At 46.7% G+C, this 25604-nt stretch overlaps 1 protein-coding gene across 4 annotated transcripts in view; it reads right to left on the reverse strand.

Annotated features, from left to right (window-relative positions):
* QRFPR (pyroglutamylated RFamide peptide receptor) overlaps window positions 1-24892 on the reverse strand; it is an 82080-nt gene extending 57188 nt beyond the window's left edge. For all 4 annotated transcript variants that reach the window (XR_013635688.1, XM_073341020.1, XM_073341013.1 and 1 more), the window contains exon 1: window positions 24311-24892. Coding sequence is in view for 3 of the 4 variants with exons in the window: in XM_073341020.1 (XP_073197121.1) it covers window positions 24311-24650 (340 nt within the window). In the remaining variant the exon portion in view is untranslated. The remainder of the gene's footprint in view (window positions 1-24310) is intronic.
* Between the last annotated feature and the right edge of the window lie 712 nt (window positions 24893-25604).

A 25604-nucleotide genomic window follows, 5' to 3' on the forward strand; every position in this document is an offset into this window, starting at 1 on the left:
TCAGTACCCAGCACCTGGTCAAACTCCTCATAAAATAGAGAGGGTGATGGGGAGTTCCCAGAGGTGCAGTTCTCATCCCTGGCTTTCCAGTAATCACTCTTGAGCAACTTAATCCACTCCCTGCACTGGCCACCAGCCCAATGAATCCCCAACTCTGCCAGCTTCTTCACTATTTCTTTGTATACGTGGTCATCCCTGTAACTCTTATTGAAGTCAAACTGTTTGATCACCTCACACCAGAGATTAATCAAAATCTGACTGTGTTCTGATGACCACCTAGCTGTGCACTTGGCAAAGCACTTCTTTGTGGCAGTGGCTATTACAAATGCAGGAGAAGATTCATTCTGCTTGCAGTTCAGCAGTCAGAATAAAAAGAAAGGGTTAAACACTGAGTAGCTGTACTTGAACCAGAAGCTAGACCTAACCCCCAGCAGGATTCACAAACAAGGCATTCCATCACATATGTTGCAGTCAGAACCCAACTTGGTAAACATGATCCAAGCACAACTAACCCCACACAAAGAAACAGGAGATGCCCCTCTTATAACTTTTAACCCAGGTTCAAGGATGTGGGGAACCCAGGTTCAATTCAAACCTCTGAATAATATGAAGCAGTGATATGAACTTGGATCTCACACTTCCCAACAGAGTGTCCTAGCCACTGGAGTATTCTGGGCTGGGTGTCTCTTGTTGAAGCTTGTCCACTGTGTATACATAAATGTTACATTCCAGGGTGCAATCCAGACCAATGGGGGCTGTGTCACCACCTGCCCTACAACCTGGGGTGCCTCACAATGCTTTGCCGTTGTAGCTCCAAGCTGGGCCACTCACAAACAGCCTGCCAATGTGTAAGTCACACTCTGAATATCTGAGTATAGCTGCAGCCCTGATCCAGCAGCTCTGACCCCAGCAGCCTGTCAGCAACATACCAGCCACACTCTGGCTTCCAGCAGCCTTGGTTACTATGTGCAGGGTGACCCCAACACACTCCCAGTCCCAAATTTTCCACAGAAACGTGGTCTGCACTGTCCAGCCCTCTCCTGAACAGATCAGATATGAGAGGTCCATTGCCCCTGGAAGGGGTCAATATCCATCAGTTTGCTACTTGAAATGGAGCTACCAAACAGCTCAGTTGAAACACAAACACTGGATTAATTTTGATTTAAAAAAATAAAACAAGTTTATTTAACTACTAAAGAGATAGATTTTAAGTGAGTACAAGTATAAGGCATTAAAGTCAGAAATGGCTACAAGGGAAATAAAGATTAAATGGTTTCAGAGTAGCAGCCGTGTTAGTCTGTATTCGCAAAAAGAAAAGGAGGACTTGTGGCACCTTAGAGACTAACCAATTTATTTGAGCATAAGCTTTCGTGAGCTACAGCTCACTTCATCGGATGCCTCACTGTATTTTCCACTGAATGCATCCGATGAAGTGAGCTGTAGCTCACGAAAGCTTATGCTCAAATAAATTGGTTAGTCTCTAAGGTGCCACAAGTACTCCTTTTCTTTTTAAAGATTAAACGCTTTCTAGTGGCTAAAACTTAAGAAACCAGACTTGGTTCAAGTAAGACCCTTACCACATGATCCCAGCAATAGGGCTGACCAAATTTTCACATCAAAATCTCACACAAGGTCCAAAAGCTGGTTCCTTTATCTTAGGTGAAAGAGAGAGAGAGAGAGAGAAGGAGATAGGGAGAGAAAGAGAGAATACTGGTTTGTTTCCCCCTCTCTCTTTCATAGTCCAAACACCCTTTGAAATGCATTTTCTTGAGGGTTACACCTCTAGCTCAAGTTCCTTCCCAGTGTGAGAACAGAGACATGGAGTCTCATAGTGAAAGCGGTTCCATGTTGTTGTTTGTTAAAATGCAGGTCAATCTGATTCTGTCCCCTTCCTTTGCCCAAGAATTGCCACTTGACCGATGATTGTCAATCAGCTTTGAACACACCTGGTTAGAGGCATCATCTTGCCCTTTGTCTTTGAGAAACAAGTTTACCTCCCTCCCCAGACTTGTGTGGTAAATACATTTCAGTTGTAATTTCAGCTTATGTTCATAACTTTATATGTAATGTTGCTACACACATTTTGCTATATTTTTGACCAGTGAGTTATTGGTTATCAAATGATACCTTACAATGCATATTTTTCACAAAGATTACTACAATAGCATGTAGGGTGTAAATACAGGGTGTATTTGTTAACAATAAATAAATAGTCATTGGGCCAATGAGAGTGTGAGAATAATTCTACACCCTGTGGTCAGGTACTCTCCGAAGAAGCGAGAGACCCAAGGTCAAATCCCTACTTTGCATGGGGGAAAGGGGGAACCAACCTTGATTCACTCACTTCCTAGGTGAGTGCTTGAACAACTTTGGTTAAAGGCAAAAGGAGGAGGACCTCCATTATTTTTAAGGACAGTCTTGGCTTAGATGGATAACTCCAGGAGAGAGTTCATGGCTGTGAATCCTGAGTGTAGATAGGTATCTCCTTCCAACTGGGAGTTTGCACTTAGGCCCAGCACCTCAAAGGTATTTAGGCTCCTAACTTAGAATCATAGAATATCAGGGTTGGAAGGGACCTCAGGAGGTCATCTAGTCCAACCCCCTGCTCAAAGCAGGACCAATCAACAACTAAATCATCCCAGCCAGGGCTTTGTCAAGCCTGACCTTAAAAATATCTAAGGAAGGAGATTCCGCCATCTCTCTAGGTAACGCATTCCCGTGTTTCACCACCCTCCTAGTGAAAAAGTTTTTCCTAATATCCAACCTAAACCTCCCCCACTGCAACTTGAGACCATTACTCCTTGTTCTGTCATCAGCTACCACTGAGAACAGTCTAGATCCATCCTCTCTGGAACCCCCTTTCAGGTAGTTGAAAGCAGCTATCAAATCCCCCCTCATTCTTCTCTTCCGCAGACTAAACAATCCCAGTTCCCTCAGCCTCTGCTCATAAGTCATGTGTTCCAGTCCCCTAATCATTTTTGTTGCCCTCCACTGGACTCTTTCCAATTTTTCCACATCCTTCTTGTAGTGTGGGGCCCAAAACTGGACACAGTACTCCAGATGAGGCCTCATCAATGTTGAACAGAGGGGAACGATCACGTCCCTCGATCTGCTGGCAATGCCCCTACATATACATCCCAAAATGCCATTGGCCTTCTTGGCAATGAGGGCACACTGTTGACTCATATCCAGCTTCTCATCCACTGTAACCCCCTAGGTCCTTTTCTGCAGAACTGCTGCCGAGCCATTCGGTCCCTAGTCTATAGCAGTGCATGGGATTCTTCCGTCCTAAGTGCAGGACTCTGCACTTGTCCTTGTTGAACCTCATCAGATTTCTTTTGGCCCAATCCTCTAATTTGTCTAGGGCCCCTCTGTATCCTATCCCTACCCTCCAGCTTATCTACCTCTCCTCCCAGTTTAGTGTCATCTGCAAACTTGCTGAGGGTGCAATCCACACCATCCTCCAGATCATTTATGAAGATATTGAACAAAACCGGCCTGAGGACCAACCCTTGGGGCACTCCACTTGATACTGGCTGCCAACTAGACATGGAGCCATTGATCACTACCTGTTGAGCTCGACAATCTAGCCAACTTTCTATCCACCTTATAGTCCATTCATCCAGCCCATACTTCTTTAACTTGCTGGCAAGAATACTGTGGGAGACCGTGTTAAAAGCTTTGCTAAAGTCAAGGAACAACATGTCCACTGCTTTCCCCTCATCCACAGAGCCAGTTATCTCGTCATAGAAGGCAATTAGATTAGTCAGGCATGACTTGCGCTTGGTGAATCCATGCTGACTGTTCCTGATCACTTTCTTCTCCTCTGAGTGCTTCAGAATTGATTCCTTGAGGACCTGCTCCATGATTTTTTCCAGGGACTGAGGTGAGGCTGACTGGCCTGTAGTTTCCCAGATCTTCCTTCTTCCCTTTTTAAAAGATGGGCACTACAATAGCCTTTTTCCAGTCATCTGGGACCTCCCCCGATCGCCATGAGTTTTCAAAGATAATGGCCAATGGTTCTGCAATCACATCTGCCAACTCCTTTAGCACTCTCGGATGCCGCACATCTGGCCCCATGGACTTGTGCTCGTCCAGATTTTCTAAATAGTCCCGAACCACTTCTTTCTCCACAGAGGGCTGGTCACCTCCTCCCCATACTGTGCTGCCCAGTGCAGTAGTCTGGGAGCTGACCTTGTTCGTGAAAACAGAGGCAAAAAAATCATTGAGTACATTAGCTTTTTCCACATCCTCTGTCACTAAGTTGCCTCCCTCATTCAGTAAGGGGCCCACACTTTCCTTGACTTTCTTCTTGTTGCTAACATACCTGAAGAAACCCTTCTTGTTACTCTTAACATCTCTTGTTAGCTGCAACTCCAGGTATGATTTGGCCTTCCTGATTTCACTCCTGCATGCCCAAGCAATATTTTTATACTCCTCCCTGGTCATTTGTCCAATCTTCCACTTCTTGTAAGCTTCTTTTTTGTGTTTAAGATCAGCAAGGATTTCACTGTTAAGCCAAGCTGGTCACCTGCCATATTTACTATTCTTTCGACACATCGGGATGGTTTGTCCCTGTAACCTCAATAAGGATTCTTTAAAATACAGCCAGTTCTCCTGGACTCCCTTCCCCCTCATGTTATTCTCCCAGGGGATCCTGCCCATCAGTTCCCTGAGGGAGTCAAAGTCTGCTTTTCTGAAGTCCAGGGTCCGTATTCTGCCAGGAGTTAGGCCCTAAATCCTTTTGTGGGGCACAGCTTAGACCACATCCTTCTCCTCAGCATTTCTTACTGGCTAATTTAAAAGGCTAATTTAGACGGCTCAGCACGCTGGCTTTTGTGAATCCTGTTCCTCAGTAACTAACTCTCCCCATCTATTCTATAGGGAGCCTGGGAGCCTAACTCAGGGTTGTGAATTCCACTAGACAGTAGGATGCCTAAAAGGTAGGCCTTTCAAAGAGTTGTACCACCTAAGTCCCCCTGGTGAATTCCAATTTCAGGGTTATCAAAAGGCCTATGAAGTTGTAAATAAGTAGGTCATATTTTTTTTAAAAAAGTCATAATTTGAGTGTGATTAAAGTAAGACAGACAGGAAAAAACAGTATTGCTGTGTCAGATTTGTCAGGCTGTGCTTTTCATGTGTTTGTATTCAGGTTATGGAAAGCTAGCAGAAGAATCTTAAAGGAAAGCATCCTGCTGTTGCTGATGCTTATGCACAGCACAGAGTATCTTCTTTCCTCAGATGTGATGATTACATGTTGATGTTTATGGGAGTTAAGACTAATGTCATTCAAGTCTTTTTCTGAATTCATCAACTGACAGCTTTATCTGTTTGTGTTTCCCAGCACGATACCAGCCATCTAGCATACTTCTTGGGGCAGATATTGATGCAAATCCAATGCATTAAAAACTTTGCTTATTTACATCAACATATTCATTGGTTTTTTTTAACTAAAACCACTTGCTGAGTTCCTCCTTATTTTGCAATGTTATTGCAGAAGCACAGATATTTTGTTTTTCCCAGATTACTGTATCTACCACAGATATTTTTCCAATAGTGATTGCTTAGAAACCCATTATATCGGCAGGGATACAGAGTTCATACAGCATTAATAGCTCAGCCAGCTTTCTGGAGATGGTTGTGGCTTTGGTGTACATTGCAGTTCTTTTGCATCCAATTCTGATACACTTATACTATCAATGTTACAATGACATAAATGTTAATTTGTCAGTTTGTATTTGGTCTAGGACAGAATGAAGTTAAAGGTGATCTGAAAGAGAAGGGGAAAAGGGGTTGTATCTTCTTTTGTGTGATGGTTTGTTTTGTGTCTCCTTATGATAGATAAAGGCAACCTGAATGGTGTGTGTTTGTTTTTTAAAATCTGCTTGTTTTTTACATTCTATCTGGAAAACTGAAGAACTAGTAAAATGGTGACATCACAAGGCCCAAGAGAGTGAAAATAGAGCTACTAAATGGGGAAGATTTTTAATTAGATTGCTTTAAACTTTTTCCTTGTATCATTTTAACTTCATTTAGCTAGTTAACCTTTTGTATAAAGGATGTCTTTCTCTGAGAAACAACACATTTCCCTTGTTTTTTGTAAGGCAAGAAGCAAGCAGGAAAATAAAGAATTATTTTCTGGCCTTATTTACATACCATACAGAAACAAAAAGGGCTTAAGACACCCCTCCCCCTGACACTTTTTTTTTTAAAATCTTCTTTGTAGGCTGCCCTTAACATAGTCAGTCTCAGCCTGACAACTCCAGGTAGGACAAAGCGACATATCAAAGCATGAGAGAGACAAGGTGGGTGAAGTAATATCTTTACTGGACCAACTTCTGTCCGAGCTTGAAAGCTTGCCTCTTTCACCAACAGAAGTTGGTCCAGCAAAAGATATTACCTCACTACAACAATACTGCAAACATGCTAAAGCATGGCAGTCAGGTTACAACAAAGGGCAGATGACCTGTGGAATGGGAGAGAATGCAAAGGAAACAACTATCCTTTGTATACACCTTCAAAAGGACTCTTCCTATGCTGCAGCTTTGCCGCAGCAAAAGCTAGAACTGGTCAGCCAGTGGTATAGCTGCACTAGTGCAAATCCCTAGCATAGACAGGCAAAACTACTATAAGCTGTGATTGGCACCGGTTTTAAGCCGGGGAGAGCTGGACTGATGCAAGTTGTGGTTTATAGTGGCTTTGCCTGTTTACAGGGGTTTGCATCTGTGCAACTATACAGCTGGCCCAAATCCTCAGTGTAGATGAGGCCTACATTTTAAAAGTGGTACAGGATAAGCAAGAACTAAACCTATTATCCCAAGCATTGATTACAACTGTGAATGATTTTAAGAAAACCATTGAGTAGACATGCCATGAGGGATAGATGTTCTTCTGGGCAGCACCAGCGTTCACCATAATGTGTTGGAAATCTGGTACACCAAGCCAGATGCTCTAAAGAAACCTGAGAAATTACAACAGTCTATGAATCAGGGAAGGAGGAAAGAGAATAGTGAAACAAGACACCTTTACCAGAGATGGCCCTTCTGATGTACTGCCAACAAAATGAAAAGGTCAGAGAGAGATACAGAGACAGAGAGAGACAGGCTGAGGGGAAAGGAGGCACACTTGAGAAATGTCAGAGGTTTCTTGATTTCCTCTAACGACACAAAAGATTTGACACATACTATTTCTTTGTTTTAATTATCTCGTCATGTTCCAAATAAATCTTGTTTTCCTATAGTCCAGGTGCTTTTAAACTAAAATTGCCACACTGAGCATCCTAGAAGGGTGAATAGCTGTTAGTCCAGAGGTGGGCAAACTACGGCCCGCAGGCCACGTCCAGCCCACAGGACCATCCTGCCCAGACCCTGAGCTCCTGGCCAGGGAGGCTAGCCCCCAGCCCCTCCCCCGCTGTCCCCCCTCTCTCGCAGCCTCAGCGTGCTGCGCTACCAGCGGTCTGGCCTGCTGCTCCTGCTGGGCAGCGGGGCTGTGAGCTCCTGATGCTCTGAGCAGCATAGTAAGAGGCTGGGGGTGGGTGGGTTTTGGATAAGGGGCAAGGGGTTCCAGGGGGCAGTCAGGGGGCAGGGGGTGGTTGGATAGGTGTAGGAGTCCCAGGGCGCGGTTGGATGGGGCAGAGGTTCTGGGGGGCGGGGGGAAGTCAGGGGACGGGGAACAGGATAGGTAGTGGGGATCCCTAGGGGGCTGTCATGGGGCAGGGGTGTGGATGGGATCGGGGCAGTCAGGGTACAGGGGGGGTTGGATAGGAGGTGGGGTCCCGGGGGCAGTTAGGGGCAGGGGTCCTGGAAGGGGGTGGTCAGGGGACAAGGAGTAGGTGGGGTTGGAGGGGTGGGGTTGGATGGGGCAAGAGGTGGGAGGGGGCAGATAGGGGGCGGGGGCCAAGCTGTTGGGGAGGCACAGCCTTCCCTACCCGACCCTCCATACAGTTTTGCAATGCCGATGTGGCCCTCAGGCCAAAAAGTTTGCCTACCCCTGCATTAGTCACTGAAGGTACATCTTCACTGGAGAGTCAGCCCATGTTATAGCCTGAGTTTCCCCTAATTCCACTCATTCCATCCACACAGAGAAACAAGGAACCCAAGATTAATGCTGTTTTCAATTCAGATTAGTAGGGATGACTGTGGGTATGGGCTTGAGCATGGGTTTTGCTTCAGCCCAGATTGGCAACATGCAGCATGCTGGTCCTTAGGAACTTCTCCTCCTCCTCCTCTTCTCTCCTCTTTTCCATTTGGAAATGAAGTGGGGCAGCGTTATTGGTCTCAAGGGAAATCATTTAAGAAAAGCTGTGTCATAATCAGCTGAACTTCAAGGCAGAGCATTCTGCTTTTCTTGACACTTGTTTTCCCAGGCGGACCCCTTATAGCCTCCAGAGCTGTGGGGGACAATTAGACTATGTCTACACTACCATTTATGCCGGCATAATTTATGACGATCAAGATGTGAATAAGCCACCCCACCCTCAAGTGATGTAAGTTACCCTGACCTAAACGCCAGTGTGGACAGCGCTATGTCGGTGGGAGAGCGTCTCCCGCCAACATAGCTACCACCAGTCATTCACGGTGGATTAATTAAGCCAATGGAAGAGCTCTCTCCCGTCGGCTTAGAGCAGTTACACTAGAGAACTTACAGTGGCATAGCTGCATCTTTGCAGCTGCACTGCTGTAAACTCTCTAGTGTAGTCATAGCCTTAGGGTTAGTGTTTTACTTCCCTCTTGCTCTTGATGAGAACAAGGCAGAGACAGATTTTATTTTTCTTTTGCTACCATGTTTCCAGCAGGCAAAACAGGCCTTTTGATTTGAGGAATGGGCACTCAAATGTCTAACTTACCTAGCAGCCTAGTGTTCCTGTCATCACTATCCATGGCAACCATTCTCAAAAGGCACCAATTTACAAGGACTACACAGCCTGCTTATGTATTGTGCTAAATTGACAGAAGAATTGTAGTTTCAAATAGACATAAAGATGAATCACAGAGTAAATTTAATACCGAAGATTTTCTTTGACAAATTAGAAAAACTTCTACTGGCTTTCTGTTGGCATTTAAAACCCATTGAGTTAAAAAACAAAATTCTCATTCGCCTCAAGGAGACAGAGACTGGGAGACCCAAGCAATCTTATTGGGCAGTTTACTTCAGAATGACTGTGGCTTAGTAAAAAAGGGAAAAGGTTTCCCACTGAATTCAGATTGTCCAATTTAAAATCTTTTTCTGCTCTTCCATGAGCTAAAAGTAAGGTAGAAACACGTAAACAACTTCCTGTAATTATGACAGTAGGATAATAGATTTTAATTTTTAGAGAAAATGAGAAAAAAGTCAAATTACTCTAATTACTGAACACACACATTTTTTCTCCAGATAACTTAAAATAAAATAATTGGAAAAGTGGCCTAAATAGCAAGTAATCTAACCTATCATAGAAACATTTTTGAGACTGGAGATTTCACACACTGGAAAATACTTTAAAATTTGGAAAAGAGCAAAGGGACTTCTGAACCTCAAGTGTCACTGGCGTAGAGTGGTGAATTCTTTTTAGCGGTATGATTTGTTTCATAATGCACAATTCAGTTCTACTTATTGTGATACGGGATGTGCTTTTTATTTTATCATTTAATTTCTTAGCATCTCTGCTTTGTAATTTGATGGCCTGAGTTTATTTAAACTGTTTTAAGTTGGGGGGGGGGGGGGAAGGGTATCTTGGCAAAGTGTATTATTGGGCTGATTTGTTACACGATGTAGAAATAGGATTTCAACAAAACTACCTTTTGAAAAAAGTTTAGTCTTTTCAAATTAATCCTGTAATGATTCTGAAAATCTTCATGTTGACATTCAGAAGACTCCAAAAGGCTAGGACTTTGGAAATCTCAACACAGAGATTACTAGAACTCTTGCATATTAGAAATTATGACATTATCCTGGTGAAAGAAGATTTTTTCATTATTAATTAATAGTAATTGATGAGCTCTTTCTGACTCATTAAGTGTAAACAGAGTATGCTTTTTCTATCTGACTTTAGGGCAGAAGACACACTGATATCCCCACAGTAGATGGCTTCCTTAAAGGCTTCTCATACAAGATGGAATGAAACAGAGTCTTTCTTTTTTTTTTTTTTTCTGGTATATTTTGATAGACACAAGAGTTAGGCTCTTTAATTTTCTCAGAAATAAAGTGTTCAGTTGTGGTTTATCCATTAGCCCACTTGAATCAAGAGGGGTTGAGTGACCAAGATCTGCTAAGCAATCTTGAGAATACAAAGAAGAGACTATAAAGCATTATACCACTAAGTCCCTGAGCTATGTATAGTATACTCCATAATAGTTGCCTTAAAAGTAAAACTGTAAGATGCTTTAAGTCTGGAAACAGATAGATCCCCAAATCTTAATATTTAGTGTGATTCACTAAATTACACCTTAATTAATTATTACACCTTTTCCTGAACTGTAAAATTGTCATGTCTTTTATATAACACTGAATAGTCCCAATATAATTAGATAGATTGGGATTGCTTACTGTTTGGGATAATAATTACAACCGAGCAAAATATACCAAAGTCTAAAGATTGCCTATTTGTTAGAGTTGAGAAAAAAACACAAATTAATCAGAAGCGTCTAGGGATTAATAGTTGAAACACAGTTCAGCTAATGTTTTTGCGATGGACAAGATGACAGAGGGGGATTAGCAGTGGGCTATGGACTCTCTTGCTTCCAGATCTTCCTTGTGGGGCAAGGCAAACATTAGGGTATGTCTACACTATGAAATGAGGTCGAATTTATAGAAGTCGGTTTTCTAGAAAGTGTTTTTATACAGTCGATTGTGTCCCCCCCCACACAAATGCTCTAAGTGCATGTAGTCGGCGGAGTGTGTCCACAGCACCGAGGCAACCGTTGACTTCCGGAGCGTTGCACTGTGGGTAGCTATCCCACAGTTTGCGCAGTCTCCGCCGCCCATTTGAATTCTGGGTAGAAATCCCAGTGCCTGATGGGGCTAAAACATTGTTGTGAGTGGTTCTGGGTACATATCGTCAGGCCCCCTTTCCCTCCCTCCTTCCGTGAAAGCAAGGGCAGACAAGCGTTTTGCGCCTTTTTTCTTGAGTTACCTGTGCAGACGCCATACCACGGCAAGCATGGAGCCCACTCAGCTAACCGTCACCGTATGTCTCCTGGGTGCTGGCAGACATGGTACTGCATTGCTACACAGCAGCAGTTAATTGCCTTTTGGCAGCAGACAGTGCAGTATGACTGGTAGCCGTCATCGACGTAGTCCTGGGTGCTCTTTTAACCGACCTTGATGAGGTCGGGGCACCTGGGCAAACAAGGGAGTGACTGAGCCAGGTCATTTCCCTTGTTTCATCTCATGGCGATTGAGTCCAACTGGCAGTGCGCTGTCTTTTAATCTGCAGCTAGCAGAAGATGATGGCCAGTAGTCACACTGCACTGTCTTCTGCCAAGCACTTAGGAGATGACAATGGCTAGCGGTCGTACTACACAGTCTGCTGCCAGCAAGATGTATAAAGATAGATGAAGTAGCTCTAAACAAAAAATAAGACCAGATTTGTTTTGTATTCATTTTCTCCTCCATCCCTCCCTCTGTGAAATCAACGGCCTGCTAAACCCAGTTTTGAATTCTATCCTTGAGGTTTTGAGTTCTATCCTTGAGGGGGCCATTCAGTTTCTCGCAAAGCCACCCCCTTTGTTGATTTGAATTCCCTGTAATCCAACCCTGTAAGCCATGTCGTCAGTCGCCCCTTCCTCTGTCAGGGCAATGGCAGACAATCGTTCTGCATCTTCTTTCTGTGCAGACGCCATACCACAGCAAGCATGGAGCCCGCTCAGATCACTTTGGCAATTAGGAGCACATTAAACACCACACACATTATCCAGCAGTATATGCAGCACCAGAACCTGGCAAAGCGAACCCGGGCAAATAGGCGACATCAGCGCGGTGATGAGAGCGATGAGGACATGGACACAGACTTCTCTCAAAGCACGGGCTCTGGCAATGTGGGCATCATGGTGCTAATGGGGCAGGTTCGTGCGGTGGAATGCTGATTCTGGGCTCGGGAAACAAGCACAGACTGGTGGGACCGCATAGTATTGCAGGTCTGGGATGACTCCCAGTGGCTGCCAAACTTTCGCATGCGTAAGGGCACTTTCATGGAACTTTGTGACTTGCTTTCCCTGCCCTGAGGAGCAATAATACCAAGATGAGAGCAGCCTTCACAGTTCACAAGTGAATGGCAATAGCCCTGTGGAAGCTTGCAAGGCCAGACAGCTACCGGTCAGTCGGGAATCAATTTGGAGTGGGCAAATCTACTGTGGGGGCTGCTGTGATGCAAGTAGCCAACACAATCAAAGATCTGCTGATATCAAGGGTAGTGACCCTGGGAAATGTGCAGGTCATAGTGGATGGCTTTGCTGCAATGGGATTCCCTAACTGTGGTGGGGCCATAGACGGAACCCATATCCCTATCTTGGCACCGGAGCACCAAGCCGCCGAGTACATAAACCGCAAGGGGTACTTTTCAATAGTGCTGCAAGCACTAGTGGATCACAAGGGACATTTCACCAACATCAACGTGGGATGGCCAGGAAAGGTACATGACGCTCGCATCATCAGGAACTCTGGTCTGTTTCAAAAGCTGCAGGAAGGGACTTTATTCCCAGACCAGAAAATAACCATTGGGGTTGTTGAAATGCCTATAGTTGTCCTTGGGGACCCAGCCTACCCCTTAATGCCATGGCTCATGAAGCCATACACAGGCAGCCTGGACAGTAGTCAGGAGCTGTTCAGCTACAGGCTAAGCAAGTGCAGAATGGTGGTAGAATGTGCATTTAGACGTTTAAAAGCGCACTGGCGCAGTTAGACCTCAGCAAAACCAATATTCCCACTGTTATTACTGCTTGCTGTGCACTCCACAATATCTGTGAGAGTAAGGGAGAGACGTTTATGGTGGGGTGAGAGGTTGAGGCAAATCGCCTGGCTGCTGGTTACGCACAGCCAGACACCAGGGCGGTTAGAAGAGCACAGGAGGGCGCGGTACGCATCAGAGAAGCTTTGAAAACCAGTTTCATGACTGGCCAGGCTACGGTGTGAAAGTTCTCTTTGTTTCTCCTTGATGAAACCCCCCGCCCCTTGGTTCACTCTACTTCCCTGTAAGCTAACCACCCGCCCCTCCTCCCATCAATCACCGCTTGCAGAGGCAATAAAGTCATTGTTGCTGCACATTCATACATTCTTTATTAATTCATCACACAAATAGGGGGATAACCGCCAAGGTAGCCCAGGAGGGGTGGTGGAGGAGAGAAGCACCAGGAGGGGTGGTGGAGGAGGGAAGGACAAGCAGCACTTTAAAAGTTTAAAACTTTAAAACTCATTGAATGCCAGCCTTCTGTTGCTTGGGCAATCCTCTGGGGTGGAGTGGCTGGGTGGCCGGAGGCCCCCGCACCGCATTCTCGGGCGTCTGGGTGTGGAGGCTATGGAACTTGGAGAGGAGGGCAGATGGTTACACAGGGGCTGCAGTGGCAGTCTATGCTCCTGCTGCCTTTCCTGCAGCTCAACCATATGCTGGAGCATATTAGTTTGATCCTCCAGCAGCCTCAGCATTGAATCCTGCCTCCTCTCATCACGCTGTCACCACCTTTCAGCTTCAGCCCGCCACTTACTCTCTTCAGCTTGCCATCTCTCCTCCCGGTCATTTTGTGCTTTCCTGCACTCTGACATTGTCTGCCTCCACGCATTCATTCGTCTGTGCTCTGTCAGTGTGGGAGGACAGCATGAGCTCAGAGACCATTTCATCATGAGTGTGTTTTTTTCACCTTCTGATCTTCGCTAGCCTCTGGGAAGGAGAAGATCCTTGAAACACATGCAGCTGGTGGAGAGAAAAAAAGGGACAGCGGTATTTAAAAAGACACATTTTATAAAACAGTGGCTACACTCTTTCACGGTAAACCTTGCTGTTAACATTACATACATAGCACATGTGCTTTCATTCCAAGGTCGCATTTTGCCTCCCACCACCACGTGGTTAGCCCCTGCCCCTTTCCCCCTCCCCGTGGCTAACAGCGGGGAACATTTCTGTTCAGCCACAGGCAAACAGCCCAGCAGGAATGGGCACCTCTGAATGTCCCCTTAAGAAAAGCACTCTATTTCAACCAGGTGACTATGAATGATATCACTCTCCTGAGGATAACACAGAGAGATAAAGAACGGATGTTGTTTGAACACCAGCAGACATATACTGCAATGCTTTGTTCAACAATGATTCCCGAGTACGTGCTACTGGCCTGGAGTGGTAAAGTGTCCTACCATGGTGGATGGAATAAGGCTGCCTTCCCCAGAAACCTTTTGCAAAGGCTTTGGGAGTATATCCAGGAGAGCCGCAAATGCCAGAGCAAATTAATCATTAAACATGCTTACTTTTAAACCATGTATAGTATTTTAAAAGGTACACTCACCAGAGGTCCCTCCTCCACCTGGCAGGTCTGGGAGGCAGCCTTGGGTAGGTTCGGGGGGTACTGGCTCCAGGTCCAGGGTGAGAAACAGTTCCTGGCTGTCGGGAAAACTGGTTTCTCCGCTTGCTTGCTGTGAGCTATCTACAACCTCCTCCTCATCATCATCTTCCTCGTCCCCAAAACCTGCTTCCGTGTTGCCTCCATCTCCATTGAAGGACTCAAACAACACGGCTGAGGTAGTGGTGGCTGAACCCCCTAAAATGGCATTCAGCTCATCATAGAAGCAGCATGTTTGGAGCTCGGACCCGGAGCGGCCGTTCGCCTCGCTGGTTTTCTGGTAGGCTTGCCTCAGCTCCTTAATTTTCATGCAGCACTGCTTCAGGTCCCTGTTATGGCCTCTGTCCTTCATGCCCTGGGAGATTTTCACAAAGGTTTTGGCATTTCGAAAACTGGAATGTAGTTCTGATAGCACGGATTCCTCTCCCCAAACAGCGATCAGATCCCCTACCTCCCGTTCGGTCCATGCTGGAGCTCTTTTGCAATTCTGGGACTCCATCATGGTCACCTCTGCTGATGAGCTCTTGCCACGGTGGGCAAACAGGAACTTGAAACTCAAAAGTTTGCGTGCCTTTTCCTGTCTACCTGGCCAGTGCATCTGAGTTGAGAGTGCTGTCCAGAGCGGTCACAATGGAGCACTCTGGGATAGTTCACGGAGGCCAACACCCTCTAATTGCGTCCACAGTACCCCAAATTCAACCCAGCAAGGCCAATTTCAGCACTAATCCCCTTGTCAGGGGTGGAGTAAGGAAATCGATTTTAAGAGCCCTTTTGGTCGAAAAAAAGGGCTTCGTCGTGTGGACAGGTGCAGGGTTAAATCAATTTAACACTGCTAAATTTGACCTCAACTCCTATTGTAGACCAGAGCTTACACTTTCTAGGAATGACACCTGTTATGTGCAGAGGTCACTCTTCTATAGGTAAGCTGGAACAGAAATAATAACTGTGCATATCTAGACACAAATAATTCAGAGAGTTTATGAGAGCAATGTTAATTATAAAATGAGTGAATCCTGACTGTTTTTTTTTTAAATAAATTTAACTGGTATTAGTCTGCAGTTTGCACATGTGCAAAAGTTGGAAATTCTGATCAAACTTAGTTATCAAAGTCCTGGCACAGACTGTTCTGAAAGTGTCTGAAGTTTCTTCTTCACAGTCCATTCTCTGAAATTGTTCAGTTATACAAAAGATTAAGAAAACACGCGGAGCTCTTTCAAATGAATATAAACATAAAACTTTAGAAAGTTTATATTAAAACAGTCATAAAATGTGTCTTGTTTAGAAGTCCTTCAGGACTTTTGTGCCTTTAAATTCAAGAAGTGAATTTCATAAGCATATCCCATGAGGCCCCACTGAAATTTAATTTTAAATGCACAACACTTCGGAAAATATTAAACAATTGTACTAATTTTTTATTCTCGTTTGTAGCAATGTATGTCATTGTTTATATCCAAGCAGTGTGAAAGAATTGTGAATGTTTCATTTCCAAATGCTCACAAGAAAAAGAGTAATTTACAAAGCTTAAAAGAAAGCACTCATTTGTACAATGCAAGGTAATTAGGGAAAAAGGCAAAAGAGTTTTTCTTTTAAATAAAAGGCATGAAGTAATCATAAAATTCTAAAGGTGAGATTTTCAAAAGCTCTCTGCAAATGGGACAGCATGTTGTCTAATACAAACTGTTAAACTAAAGAGCAGAAAGCATCCTATAGCAACCCTAAACACAGACCTGGTTACTATGTATATCCCTGGCGTCATTCCAGCATTTTGATGCTATCAGGACAGTGGAAACTCCTAGGGAGCCTCTCTCAGATAACTGGCTTCTCTCTAAAGGCTTGTCTATAAAGTATAAAGTAAATTCACATCCAATCTTAATCCAAATTTAAAGTTGAGTAGTTACTCCTGATTAATGCCCTGTGTGGTCATCTTATTCTGGAATAAGAGCATCCACATAAGGTGGTGATCAGGAATACCAACTTCTCATGTAAACAAGCCCTAAGAGAAGGTCCATGGCAGAGGAGCAGTGTCACTCGCTGAGTCCCTGGCATCTGTTCTGAGGAGACTATCTTGACTGGGAGAGGGGAAATGCTGAGAGAAGCCCTGCAGGCTACCAACTCCAGCACAACTGGGTCTCTTTCACCCTGGCCCCTTGCCAGTGGCACCAAGCCACAGTATCTAAAGCAATTTTCCATCCACCAGCTCACCCAGGCAGTAGCACAAAGATACTGCTGAGGGTTCCTAAGCAATTTGAGACAGGAGCAAGTCTTGTGGACTTTGCCCCTACTGGGGGGAAACAGGAGGATCCCCATTTATAATAGAGTTGAACCTGAACTCATCTTTGTTTTTATTCAGATATAAAACAGCATCACAATCAAGAACAATGTAAATCACCCCTTTCCTTCTACTTTGCTGAGTGTGCAGAGGACTTTGACTAGATATGTGGGAGGAGGCAATGTACTGAGTTATTGTAGTTTATGCTGAGATACGTACAGTAAATGACAAAGCAAAACAAAACATATTATTTAACCTCTTCTCTGACTTCCTTTTCTTCCCCCAATAAACATGCCACCCTGTGTGATCCTGCCAGAGAGTTTGTGAAACTCAGCCCAATAGTCTGTGGCATGTTAGTTGTTCTGTAGTCACCTCTGGAATAAGCAGATCTGGAAATTTCCAGGAAATAAACAAGGTGGAGGCACCAGATATTAATTTAAATTGAATCCAGGAAATCATTTACACCGGGGTGGCCAACCTGAGCCTGAGAAGGAGCTAGACATAGGTGCTGACTTCCCCTCTGCCCGGTGGGTACTCGACCCCCCCCCACACCCCTGGCCCCGCTCCTGCCCCACCTCTTCCCGCCCCGGCACTGCCCTCGCCCCACCCCCATTCCACCCCTTCCCCAAAGTCCCCACCCCCTTCCCGCCCCCATTCTACCCCTTCCCACAAGTCCTCACTCTTGCCCCGCCTCTTCTCCACCTCCTCCCCTGAGCGTGCCCCATCCCTGCTCCTCCCCCTCTCTCCTGGAAAGTCCTAAGCACCACCAAACTGCTGTTAGGCGGCGGGGGGGTGGGAAGTGCTGGGAGGGAGAGGGAGGAGCAGGGACGTGGTGCGCTCAGGATGGGGGGGAGAAGGAGGCAAGGAGGGGGCAGCTTGGCTGCTGGTGGGTGCAGCGCACCTGCTAATTTTTCCCTGTGGGTGCTCCAGCCCCAGAGCACCCCTGTCGGAGTCGGCACATATGGAGCCAGAATTTACCAATGTACATTGCCAAAGAGCCACAGCAATACATCAGCAGCCCCCCATCAGCTCCCCCACACCCCCTGTCCACCGGCAGCCCTGCTGATCAGTGCCTCCCCCTCCCTCCCTGATCAGCTGTTTTGTGGTGTGCAGGAGGCTTGGGGTTTGGGGGGGGGGAAGAGGGAGGAGCAAGGCCATGGCAGGCTCAGGGGAGAGGATGGGAAGGGGTGGAGTGAAGGCAGGGCCTGTGGCAGAGCTGGGGTTGAGCAGTGAGCACCCCCCGGCACATTGGAAAGTTGGCGCCTCTAGCTCCAGCCCTGGAGTCGGTGCCTATACAAGGAGCCGCATATTAACGTCTGAAGAGCCGCATGTGGCTCCGGGGCCACAGGTTGGCCACCCCTCATTTACACCAACGCCACAACTGTAATCTATCGCCCACAATGTTTTGCGAGTAAAGGTAATTTGATAAATTTACCTTTGATAAAGTACTTTTAGTTTAAAGAGCAAAGGTTTTCTCGAAGTAATTGAATTTGCACTTCCAAAGTATAAATCAAACTCACTGCAGCATCTACTCTCCCATCATCAGACCTGCACAGCTTTACAAGACTCCTGAAGCAGCAGGAGTTCATCGAGAGGCTCAGAAGTGACTGTGACTCACCTACCTGTGGTAGAGATGGAGGTGTTCCCAGTCACTGACTCCATGGAGTTAATAGCTTTCTGTGACCACTTCACATCACAATGACAAAAGGTGGCAAATATTCAGCTTCCTGCAGACCACAACTAGTGCATGTGAAACTGAAATCCTACACTATGTCAAATAAGCTGAAGAAGCTGCAATGTAAGGTGACAATGGCAGAATCCTTCCAATCTCTGCCAGGATTAAATTGCACTCTGATAATGGGCTAAAGTGAGAATTCTTCCACAGCTTCTTAGGCACATAGTAGAATGTAAAAAACATGCCAGGCGTTGTAGAGAAAACAGACACTTGGCGATTTAAATTCCTGTTAAACTGATCTTCAGTTCAGTCCTCTATTCCCATCACTCACTTTGGTCTTTACCATAATGTATGCAACAGCATGTTTTGGGGAGGGAGCCTTTTGGACTGAATGAAACAGGTCAGAAATTAAACCAAAGTTAGTTCTCTCTCTGTTTGAGAACAGGCTACAACAATGGTCTAAAAAAATCTACAGTAGCTCAGATAAAGCAAGGCAACCTGTTTTATATCAGGGGAGGGAAGAAAGGGTGAGGTCTGTTCTTGTGCTTATATCAAGGATGTACAAAGTCTCAGAAACTGCTGCCACCCACCCTCACTGCTTTTTAAAAGAAATAAATACAAAATCATAAGAAAAATTAAAGCTAACCAAGGCTAATTGGTAGAAGACATCCCTTTAACTAAGATTGCACCCAGCATTGCCTAACACAGCACATCAAAATCTTATGGTAACAGTTCAGTTAGGCCAAGGAATACAGTCTGCATGTTTAGACCCCTGTTCATAGTACTGCAGCATCACAGTATGCCTCCGCACTTGGAACTTCCTTTCATTTTTCCAACAGGATTAGATAATATGGTGGTAAACACTCCTTCACTATTGCTGGTGGGTACACATTCCTAGTGTGGACAAGGCCTCAGACACCCACCCTTATGTCAATGACCTCCCACTCCCTACACACAGCCTGTTTTCTGGTGGCCAATAGTCAGGTTTACCTTCTGGTTACTTGGATGTGAAAGTGTGTACTGCATGTGTTAGTATTTTAGCTAGGAAGTTGTGTTTTATATTAGCCGATGGACAAAGATATTTGCTAGTATCCAGCATCTGTGAATAAGCTTATCACAGTTTCTGCTGACTCTTACAATGCCCTTTATATTTGGAACCCCTCTTATCAACAGACCCCATCATCTCATTTTTCCATTCTCTTCTCATGTAACTCAGATAATTTCAAAGGCTCTTTTGAGTCTGCATAGGTGTCAGCTAGTGTTCAAACTCTCTGGCATGCATCTTGTTGAGATTTTGGCCTATTTGCCCCAGTGTTCTATTCCCCCTTGGGGGTCAGATGGCACATGGCCAGGATTCATCAGCGAATTTGGTCCAGTAGTTGGATCATTAGCTTTCGGGTGCTGACAGGGAGTGTGACATGAACGCTGATCCATGCTATAACTGATTCTACCTAACCAGGCAGACCACTGTCAAAGTCAATAGGGCTCCACATGGATGCAGGTATCCACCCATGTGGATCCAGTTGTTGGATAGGGACCCGAGTCACCACCTTTTGTTTGCCATGTGAAAACTCACTCACAACAGGGGAGAGAAAAAACATTGTAAAACCACACCAAAAAAATTAAGCATCTAACCCTTTTTTTGAATCTTGCTAAGGCCTTGACTTCAGTGATGTCATTTGGCAATGAACTCCACAGAATAATTGTGCAATGAGAAAAAAGTATTTCCTCTTATCAGTTTTAAACAATAACCTTTTGATTTCATTGAACAATCTCCTTATTCTTGTACTGTGAGAGCAGGTAAATAAAAGTACCCGATTTACCTGCTCATGTCCCCTTTTCTTGACCTTGGACAAGATTCACAAAGGGATTTAGGCACCTAACTTCCACTCAGAGGCGAAACACAACTGTTGATAGTGTGGGGCACAATTTAAAGGTTCTGGTGGGAACCTGGCAGCAGAGGCGATGCCTGGGTAATGTATGCCATACTGCCCCATGGGCTGCAGCCTGGCCTCACAGTCACTTGCTGAGTTTTCTTCAGTGCAATGCAGAGCAGCTTCCCAGCACCTCCCAGCTCAGAGCCAGCTCCTGGCCTGTCCCACCTTTGTCCACAAGATCCCGGTCCCACCAGCCTTTGGCCACAGGATCTGAGCCCTCCCTCCACCCACCCTAGCTCTATTCCTGGTTCCGTGATGGACTCTGAACAAGGCAGCTGAGCCAAGTTCTCGGAGTTGCAGGTGCAGCCCCTGAACACACACTGCCCGCATAGCTGCATGAAGTTAAATGCAAGACCGCCCCCTCGCTATAATGGGCAAACCCCACCCCACTCCCAGCGGTACACTGCAGCTTGTAAAGCACTTTGAGACCTCCAGAGACATGCTGCTGGAGCAGGGCAATCTGATTGATGCTCTAGGGAGACAAGCCTGGTCAGCCAGCCTCAGAGACCATCCACGCTGCACTGACTCCCAGATTTCTGCCAGCCTGGGGTATCTCTGAATGCTCTTTGCTCATTGGGCAGTGCCCCTCCATCTTTCCCCCACCTTCAGCAGGTAGCTTGGGCTCTCTGGAGCATGCTGTGCCCCTGTGCCCTGTCTGTAACCCTCAGCCCCCACAGTCAGGGGCACATGCAGGAGGCCACCCTATCTGGCAGCTGCTACTGGCTGTGTGGAAGGACAGGCCATTACAGGAAGCACCTCCAGCCCAGGATGGCATTGGTGCCACTGGCAGGGAAGGGAAGGAGCCAGGCTGCACTGGTCGGACCCCTCACTACACTCTCCACGGGCTGGGATTCAGTGTCACTTCCTCTCTGGGAGAACCCAACCACCCGTTCAGGTTCCCAGGGACCCCAGGGCACAATCCCATGCTGCAGCCAGGGGACAGGAGGCAGCGGGGTTATGCCAGTGGCCAGCAGCAGCCTGGAGGTGTTAGCTGCATTTTGGTGCTGCGCAAGGAGCAAGGGATGTCTCTTTCCAGCTGTGGGGGGTGGTGGGGAGAAAGAAAGGATGAGCTCTGCAAAGACATGGGCCAAGGGCAGCTCCTGGGCAAGGCAAAGGGAACGAGGGCAGCAGCCCTAACCAGATGGTTCTGACATTTTAGTGTGACCCCTAGCAGAAATCTGGGGGTGCATGTGACCCTAAATGCCCCCCCCCCACACACACACACACATTGACTCTGCTGCCATTTAAGGAACACCAATACCATTTTTCATAAGAAAGGACTGACTAACTTAGGCCTCTACCTCCAAGAAAGGGTTCACAGCCATGAATCCCAAGCAGCAGGAGTGACCTCCCATTAGGCACTTAAGTGAGGGTGACCAGATGTCCTGATATTATTGGGACCATCCCAATATTAGGAGCTTTCCTATATAAGACACACTATACTCCTTCCCTGTGAAAAATGTGTCCTGATTTTTCACACTTGCTATCTGGTCACCCTATCTATCCTTAGTACCATTTGAGGGGCTGGGCATAAGTCCCACCCCTCTCCTCAGCAATTCCTACTGGCTATCTTGGATAACTCCCTATTCATTGTGCTGGCTTTTGTAAGTCCCATTCTAAGGGACTTCTTCACATGCATTGTATAAGGAGCCTAGGGGCCTAACTCAGGTCTGTGGGTTCCCCTAGGCATTAGGGGGCCTAAAAGTTAGCTGTTGCAACAATAAGTCTAAAGGTATATCTACACTGCAAAAACACAAAACAAACAAACAAAAAAACACCACAACAGTGAGTCTCAGAGCCTGCATCGATTGACTCAGGCTTAAAGGGCCTGTGCCATAGGGCTAAAAAAGCAGTGTAGACATTCCCGCTCAGGTTGGAGCATAGGCTCTGAAATCCAACAGGCATTTCTACTATAATCAGCATTCCTGGCTGCTATGCATGGCGGAATCATCCCTTTTATTTCTTCCCTTGCAATTGTCATATTGAGCGTAAAGATCAAAAGAACAGAGACAGAGTTGAGCCACTCTCTTCAGAACTGTTGTTTAGTAGCACTACTACATCTGCCTGTCCTTTTCTTTAACTTCACGTCTCTGCAGCTCTATGTTGTGACAACAATATACACTCTAAACTCCCACTGAATTCAATAGGAGTCTGGCCAGTGGTCCATCACCCACAAGAGGCAAGTAAATCCTAAAGACAGTGCCTTTGTACACTGCTCTTAACTTTCACATTCAGATCATAACAAGAAAACTTCCAAAGCCCTGCAGTTCGTGAACATTTATCTATTTCACCCATTCATCATATTATCTATGCACTATAAAACAAAAGGAAAGCCATTTATTAGAGAAATTTAGTCTGTGAAACACCTTTAAAAACTAAAGACACTTTGTCCTAAAGTATAAATGAGCTGACTTTGAAGAGGGGCTTTTCCTCTCCTCATTCTGTCTGGTCAGTGACTTTGGCCAGCCCCAAATGAATGGGACCCCCTGTAATGCAATCAACCAAAGGACCCATTTTTGCTAACAAAGGCAAAAACGACCTGATTTGAAGCATATTCACATCAATGGAATTGACTTCAACAAGTTTTGGCTCAGACCTTCTTTTGCACTTGTCAGCAAGAATGTATCCTTGGAACAAAAAACTACAGGATACATGTGTTATGTCATCACCATACTACATCCAAAATTCTGTTTATTGCAACTTTCACCAGACTCTCAGGACACAGCTGTTTCAAGTTGAATACAATCTGTTAATTTAATCACAATGGTGATGTGATCTAGCCATTCTTGAAACTCTGCAGAATAAGGAGTACACTGTAAATTTAGATTAATGGGTCAGATTTGTAGATTCAGAGCCCTAATCCTAAAATGCAATAACAGACTACAAATGAGTAGGCAAAAGCAACAGCTCTAGAGTGAACCAGGAAAGTTATCTGTTGTGAACAGAGACTTTCAAAGGTTTGAAGCATCAGTTCTGAGCTATGAAAGTATGAGAGCTTTCACACTAGTAGTGATACCTACCAATGGAGCATTATGAAGTAATGTTGCCAGATCCCCCCTAGTACAAAAGATTTTCAGGAAAAGAAAATGGCTGCCTTTTCACAAGAAGATCTCTACACTCTGCCTTGTTTAGTCAAAACAATCCATGTGTCCTAAGAGGAAAACAATTTCCCAAGAAAATATAAAACCTAAAAACCAGGTGTTTTGTCAGCAGCTAGGTAGAGGGGCAGCTAAATAAATGCTCACCTCCTTTGGAGAGACAAGGTGGATGAGGTAAAAAGAAAAGGAGTACTTGTGGCACCTTAGAGACTAACAAATTTATTTGAGCATGAGCTTTTGTGAGCTACAGCTGGATGAGGTAGTGTCTTTTATTGGACCGACTTCCTTTTGGTGAGAGAGATAAAGCCCATCTTTAGAAAAAGACCTGAAGAAGAGCTCTGTGTGTGCTGGAAAGCTTGTCTCTCCCCCTGGGCCAATACAAGTTATGACCTCACCCACCTTGTCTCTCCTGGGACCGACGCACCTCTACAGATACACCGCATGCCACCTTTTGACTCGATCCCGCACACAAAAGGCATTTGCAGGTTGCTCTGAAGATGAGAAGTGCGAAATAGTAGCATCTTCCCGGGTGACACACAGCCCATTCCTTAGTCCTGTGGGACCAAAGCGATCTACCTGGCATTCCCCACCCGCATCCCCCGCTCTGTTCCTCCAGCAGAGATCTGTTGCAGGCAGGTGTGTTTGATGGCAGCAGGGAGTGGGGGGAAAAGAGAGCTGCGAACTCCCGGGCGCCCCCTACAAGAACGGGACGGGGGGACGGGGCAGAGGCAGGGCTCCCGGTGCAGGAGAGGCTGGGTCCATCCAGAGATCTCCGGCCGGCGAGAGGGGGGGGCGGGGGGCTTACTCACCCCCCAGCCAGTTAGAGGAAATGTTCTGGAGCATGGTGAAGGGGACGCAGAAGAAGGCGATGAGCAGGTCGCTGAGCGCCAGGGAGCAGATGAAGATGTTGGTGACGGTCCTCATGGCTTTCCTGCGGGTCACCACGTAGAGCACCAGGCCGTTGCCAAAGAGCGCCAGGGCGAAGAGGAGCCCGCAGACCAGCACGAAGGCCAGCTTGGTGCGGCCGGGCAGCTCCGGGATGTAGACCAGCGGCTGCAGCCCGTAGAGGGCGATGAACTGCTCCCGCGTCACGTTGTTTTCCCGCAGCAGCCGGGCGAACTGCTCCGGGGTGATGTTCAGCGACCGCATGGCGGGGGCCTCCGGGGCGCCGCTCCCCCCTGCCAGCGTCTCAGCGGAGAGTCCGGCCGCCGGGCAGAGCGCGGAGCTGCCCGCGCCGGGGCGGGCGCGCACTAGGGCTGTTGAGCTGCAGGGCTCCGCATGGCCAGCGCTCCTGCAGGCTCGGGCGGCTGCCTTTGCCGCTCAGCCACGGGGGCACGGGTAGAAATGCCCCTTCGAGGGCCGAGAACAATGGAAAATAGTCGGGGGCTGGGTTGCTATTTGCTGGGAAAGAAGGAACGAGGGGAAAGACCGGAGGCGTGAACTTGACACGCTAGCGCCTGGTCATTGGTTTGAACGTAGCCCAGGCTGGGGGGCAACCTGGACCCGTTCCCCTTTAACGGGCCGGGAGCGCGGAGAAAAACCAGCTCAAGGCTGCACGTTTCCAGCCAAGCTGAGGAGTGGAAGCGGCGCCGGCTGGGGCTTTATCTGGGCTATCAGCCAATCAGCGCAATCTTCCCCTTGAACGCCCCCCTAAGCCCCCAGCAGTTTCTAGCCCCCGAGAGCAGCTGGGGTCGCCCGCGTCTGCGGCCTTCCCGGGAGGGGGGCCGCCCGGCGGCCGAGCGGCTCGCTCCTTTGGCAAGACCCTGGCGAGGAGGGGGCGGCGAAGGAGCGGGCCCTGCAGTCTCCCCTGGGGTTAGCCGGTCTGGTTTTCTGCCTTCACTCTTTGCCTCGTTGCCGGTTAACAGTGATCTTCAAACCATCGTCTGGGAGTTGGCAAAGTTTGCATTACCGCTGCACAGCCCCGCGGTTAAAGTCTGTGAAACACCGGGCAATGCACTCAAGACAACAAAGAGCCGCTTACCTGATCCTCCATAGGGTGGTCCCGTGCTCCAGTGCAGTCCCAGGGCTGGGACTTCACAAACTGCACCGCCTTTCCCGCGTGAAACTGGCATTTGCCTGTACGAATCTCAACGCTGGTCCCAG

Source organism: Lepidochelys kempii, chromosome 4 (assembly GCF_965140285.1).
Source record: "Lepidochelys kempii isolate rLepKem1 chromosome 4, rLepKem1.hap1, whole genome shotgun sequence".
Classification (NCBI taxonomy): Eukaryota; Metazoa; Chordata; order Testudines; family Cheloniidae; genus Lepidochelys; species Lepidochelys kempii.